Source organism: Crocuta crocuta, unplaced genomic scaffold (assembly GCF_008692635.1).
Source record: "Crocuta crocuta isolate KB4526 unplaced genomic scaffold, BGI_CrCroc_1.0 scaffold219, whole genome shotgun sequence".
Taxonomy (NCBI): Eukaryota; Metazoa; Chordata; class Mammalia; order Carnivora; family Hyaenidae; genus Crocuta; species Crocuta crocuta.
Genome location: NW_027551572.1, coordinates 3,462,648 through 3,468,632, shown reverse-complemented (window position 1 = coordinate 3,468,632; position 5,985 = coordinate 3,462,648). Strand labels below are relative to the sequence as shown.

The 5,985-nt window shown below is 40.1% G+C and overlaps 1 protein-coding gene across 1 annotated transcript in view; it reads left to right on the top strand.

The window, feature by feature from the left end:
- ABCB11 (ATP binding cassette subfamily B member 11) overlaps nt 1-5,985 on the top strand; it is an 83,903-nt gene that overhangs the window by 18,085 nt on the left and 59,833 nt on the right. Inside the window, exons 5-7 of the mRNA XM_077751085.1 lie at nt 804-891; nt 2,265-2,398; nt 4,255-4,426. Coding sequence (XP_077607211.1) covers nt 804-891; nt 2,265-2,398; nt 4,255-4,426 — 394 coding nt within the window. The remainder of the gene's footprint in view (nt 1-803; nt 892-2,264; nt 2,399-4,254; nt 4,427-5,985) is intronic.

Below are 5,985 nucleotides of genomic sequence, written 5' to 3'. Positions count from 1 at the left end.
ATCAGTCCTCAGTTTTTGTCAGCATTCAAGAGTCTCTCATGGTTTGCTTCTCTCCCTTTCCCCCACCATTTCTGCCCTTCTTCTCCCCCTTGTTCCTCCGTCAAGTTCCTCCTAATCCTCCTATACGTGCAAACATGTGATATTTGTCCTTCTCTGCCTGACTTATTTCGCTCAGCATAACACCCTCAAGGTCCATCCATGTTGCTACACATGGCCAGATTTCATTGCTTCTCATTGCCATGTAGTATTCCATGGTATAGATAAACCACATCTTCTTGATCCATTCATCTGTTGATGGACACTTAGGCTCTTTCCATGTTTTAGCTATTGTGGAGAGTGCTTCTATGAACATTGGGGTACATGTGCTCCTATGCATCAGCATTTCTGTATCCCTTGGGTAAATTCCTAGCAGTGCTATTGCTGGGTCCTAGGGGAGTTCTATTGTTAGTTTCCTGAGGAACCTCCACACTGTTTTCCAGAGGGGCTGTACCAGTTTACATTCCCACCAACAGTGTAGGAGGGTGCCTGTTTCTCCACATCCTCGCCAGCATCTAGAGTTCTCTGATTTGCTCATTTTAGCCACTCTGACTGGCGTGAGGTGGTATCTCAGTGTGGGTTTGATTTGTATTTCCCTGATGAGGAGGGATGCTGAGCATCGTTTCATGTGTCTGTTGGCCATCTGGATGTCCTCTTTGGAGAAGTACCCCATATTTTATATTTTAAATACCTCTGTACCCACAAATATTATCTTTGGGAAGCTTGAGCTGACTTCTGAATCTTAACATTTCCCCCTTCTTTTGAAGGTTGCTGGACATTGAAAGTGAAATGATCAAATTTGCCAGTTACTATGCTGGAATCGCTTTGGCAGTACTCATCGCAGGATATTTTCAAGTGAGTAGCACCTTCATTTTATTTATAGATCAACATCTGGGTTCAAAGAGATTACAATGAAATGCAAAGTATGCTCTTAACTTTTAAGTTGTTCAGATACCCTCAGCACTACAGTTATATTTGGAGGTGGAGGCGGGGTGAGAGGATGGGAAAAGATTCTTGCTCTCAGACGGGGAGGAAAATATCAGCAGTTGTCTAGAGAGATGGTGAATAGACTTTGCATTTCAATGCCATGTCCTTCTCTGTCCCCTAGACTTCATCTTTTCTTCTAAACTCAAAAAAAAAAAAGGCAGTTGTGGGTGTGTTTGTAAAGGGAATATCATCCTGGAGAAAGGCAGGCAAGAGGAGTTGGGAGGAAAGCAGACTTGACTTCCTTTTTCTCTTTCATTGCTAAAATCTCACCGATCTGTATTCTGACTCAAATTCTGTAAACTGAGTCTAGAGTGTATACTAGATTTAAGCCTTGGGAGGGCTTGGAGTTACTTAACCATTATTTTTTTTCAAGTTTATTTATTTATTTTGAGAGAGTGAGAGAGAGAGAGTGGGGGAAGGGCAGAAGAGAGGAAGAGAGAGAATCCCAAGCAGGCTCCACACTGTCAGCACAGATCCTGATGTGGGGCTCGAACTCACAAACTGCAAGATCATTAGCCTGAGCTGAAATCAAGAGTCAGATGCTTAACTGACTGAGCCACCCAGGTGCCCCATACCTAACCCTATTAAAGAAGAAAAATACTTCATCTTTTGCCTTCTTCTGTAGAAAGAAAATAATGAATCCTCTCAATCTCCATTCATTCAAGAATTCCAGGAAATTCATGTTCATTGTAAAAAGAAATGAATCAATTTCTCCCATTCTGGCACTGAGTGTTTTAATGACAACCTGACTTTGCTTGGTTGGGGAAAATTTTCAGTAGATTCCTTGCTTATGTCATAACTTTTGTCTTACTTTCTCTGAAAATTGTTGTCCAGTAGTCTGGAAACTATACATACGTGCTTGTTGGCAGGCCTCTCAGGGGGTAAAAACACTCAGAAGTGGCATGCAAAAATAGGGATTTAAGAGCAAGAATTTCTTTATGGCATTTGAGGCTTCCTTTACTCATGCAGACAAGCGAGCTCACTAAGGTTAGATCTACAAGTGGCAACACCAAAGTCACACCCTAACCTTCTGATTCCATTTCTCCAGCTGTTCTGCTCATCCCACTTTAAGGGGCAGGTGCCCTCAGCTCACACCACAGCTCCCCTGACACAGCATTCTATGAATTGCTTTCCTCTTTCTCTCAGCACTTATCCGGAAAGCATTTTCTCCTGAAAAGAGAGAAGGAATCAATGGATATTTTTAACATCGCAATGCCCAACATTCCTTGCTTCATTTTCAGATATGCTTTTGGGTAATTGCTGCAGCTCGTCAGACACAGAATATGAGAAGAGTTTCCTTTAGGAAAATAATGAGAATGGAAATGGGATGGTTTGACTGCAATTCTGTGGGAGAGCTGAATACAAGACTTTCCGAGTAAGTGGTTGGTAGGAGGTTTTAATGTATGTGTGAGTTTTTGATAGTAGAACCCTTGTTTCTAAATTAAATAATTGGAAACACATTTTCAGTTATTTTGGAAACATTTTGTCTCTTAAGTTGGGCTTTTATAGATACCATGCTTTTTTCATAGGTAACATTTTATCAAATATGATTGTCAACAATTGGAAGCCAGGGTACTACAGTTTTGTTTGTAGATTCTTTTTTTTTTTTTAATTTTTAAATGTTTTTTATTTATGTCTAGAAGAGAGAGAGAGAGACAGCGTGAGCAGGGGAGGGTCAGAGAGAGAGGGAGTGACAGACTCTGAAACAGGCTCCAGGCTCTGAGCTGGCAGTCAGCACAGAGCCCGACGTGGGGCTCAAACCCATGAACCGCGAGATCATGACCTAAGCGAAAGTCGGACGCTTAACCGACTAAGCCACCCAGGCGCCCCTTGTTTGTAGAACCTTGAGAGTTAAAAGAAGTAGGGCAATTTGGCGTCTAAAAGAGAGACTGAGGGATGTCACATCTATGTATCAATAAGGAAAAATGATACAATTAGAACAAATTATCTTGCTTTCTCTGGTGAGGTTATTTCTGCATATAAAAACAAAGACCAAAAAATCCAAAAAAAGTTTGAGAAAGATTAAAACTAAAAAACTGAATTTAAATCCAGTTTATACCTAAATACTAGTTGGGGTCATTAATAGCTCCCTTCCAGTCATTCTGAATGAGCCCTGAGTAATCAGAACCAATTGAACCCTATTGAATTGAACTTTGAGGTGTCATGGGAGACACTTAGTGAACAGTATAGTGAAGATAAAAGACTAAATGTTGTGACCCTTAGATTCTAGCACCCATTCTGCCCCTTACAGTGACCTTGAACAGACACACTCACCCTTGCTATAATACAACTGCCACGTCTCTGGGTAATACCTTGGTCCTTTCTTGTTATTAAATCCTAAGCTCTTTTTGTTCCATCTAAATAAGAGATTATGGGAACATTCCCAGGAATATGAATGTAATGTAATTATGTTCTACCAATATGCTGGAGGATTTACTCTGTGCAAGCCGTAAAGATCAACCGCAGAATTCCTGATCTCAGGAAACTTATAGCCTAGTAGGAGAGATAAAAGGTGCAAACAAGTAAATAATCAGAGCTGGCACATACTGATCGCTTACAGTACACTCGACACTGTTCTACATACTTCACCCATATTAACTAATCCTCATCTGTAAATGACAGAACTTGAGGAATAGGAAGGTCAAGTAACTTGCTCAGGAAGAGCTTGTGTTCAAATTCAGAGTCTGGCCTGAGTCTGTGCTCTTAAGCACTATTCTATATCGTCTATAAGCAGAATGCAATAGTTACATACATGTATACACACATACACAGATTAATTACATTGCTATGAGAAAACAGGGAGGGAGATATTACTTCTTCCTAAGGGTTTATATAAGTTTTTATGAATTAGGTAGTGTGTGGGTTTTGCCTTGAAGTTAAAAGGATTTAGCAGGTATAAAGAAGGAAAGAAGAACTGTCAGGACAGACCAAGGATATGAGCCATAAGAAAGAAAGAGACAGATGAGATGGTTTCTAAACGTCTTTGTCAACATTGAATGGACACCAGTTGGGAAATCTGGGTTGAGGACAAACTTACTTGGCTATGAAGGAGAGAGAGACTTGATGAACTCACAAGCTGTATCAAGGTTTTCAAAATGTGAAAGGCTGTTGTTTCCCACAGGCAATGGGGTCCAGAGTCGAGAGTACCTAGAAGGGAAAGACGGATTTCTCAGTTAAACATTTGAATTGAACAAGTTCAGTTTTAGTGATCAAATCCTCTCTTGTTTCTAGTGATATTAATAAAGTCAATGGTGCCATTGCTGACCAAATGGCCATTTTCATTCAGCGCATGACCACAAGCATCTGTGGGTTCCTGTTGGGATTTTACCAGGGTTGGAAGCTGACCTTGGTTATCATCTCTGTCAGCCCTCTTATTGGGGTTGCAGCAGCCATCATTGGTCTGGTAAGGATGTCTTCTCACTTCTCTCCAAGACATTTGTGCTGAGAAACAGCCAGAAATGTGAAACTTGATTCCTTTTTCCTGTGTATGTTTAGTCAGTATTATCACTGTTTCAATTTACTTTGATTATTCCTCAGTATCAAATAACATTTTACAGATCAGGGATTAAGGATGTTTTAATAACATAAGTACTTTGTACTAATAACAATAACAACTACTTATTTTGAGTATTTATTATTTTGCCAGGTACTATTAGGAACTTCATATATATATTATCTCTAATATTTACAACAATCTTATAAAGTTTTAATGCCATTTTAAACATAAGAAAGGGAGGCTCAGAGAGGTAAAGAGACTTGTCTGGGACTACACAGCTAGCAACTGATCAACTACAAGGGAGTCTGACTCCAAAACCCCCTCCCACTCTCTGATATGCCTATTGCTTCTCATGGTCTCTCAAGCTCAGATGTTTTCTCAAAAAGGCCCAACAAACATACCCAGATAAGTAACAAACACCTAGCAGAGATTTTTACCTTCACAACTGTGTTCTCCATGATGTCTGATCAGTTTCAGACAGAGGTTACCTGACCCATTCTGAGCATTGTCTCCATCAGTCTCCATTCCCCAGGTATGCAGGCCAAGAAAAAATGTAGGAGTAGGAATTTTGAGTTATCCCTATTAAAAAACACTCCCAAAGATTAAGAAATTATATTATGCTTTTAGAGCAGCCACGTTAGATAGCAGGTCATGGGATCAGGCACACTAATACTTTACTGTAAATGGGAATAGAATTTAGGTAAAAAGCTGCACACACATCACTGAACAATGGGAGGCCAATCTCCATGATAATTTTTCTAGCAAAATATTCTCTACAGTCCACTGGCTATATTACTCAAACGTTTTCCAGGTGGTACATAGTGACAATAGCAAAGAGCCCACTCCACTCAACTGGTCATCACCTGCTCTACTACCTGGCTCAAGAAAGATTATGTTTAGCCTATCAAGGCTTTAGCTTCTTCATCTTTAAGATGAGGCTAGTATTTCCCAAAATAATTGTGATGACTCAAGGCACACTCTGTGTAAGGCACTCAGCATGGCATCTGGCACAGAATTAATTGCTACAGAGTTATTAGCTTTTATTTTTTCCAATCCACCATATCACGCAAGCTCCACCACAGTCCTTCCTACCAAACACTTTGTAGCTGCACTCCAGAGAAGCCTCCCTTCCGCAGATGATCTTTAGGGATGCTGCAAACATTTGATTCAGTTTCTCCCTGCAAATACACTTAATCTCTCTCTTCAAACCTGTGATTATTTACATTATATTATATCCATACTCAGATGGGTCATATGTCACATCTAACATGTTAGAGTTGTAGCCTGGTTCACTTGCTTTTAACATGGCCTTTTGCTATCTCAGTGCCCATATTTCAACTTTATGTCAATGTGTCACTGATTTGGAATGCTGTATCTCTGCACTGGTTTCTTCTTGAATTCAAGTGTGTGCATGTTTGTCTAAAATGATGCAAGCAGTTTCACTAGGCCCAATTTGAAAGTATAAC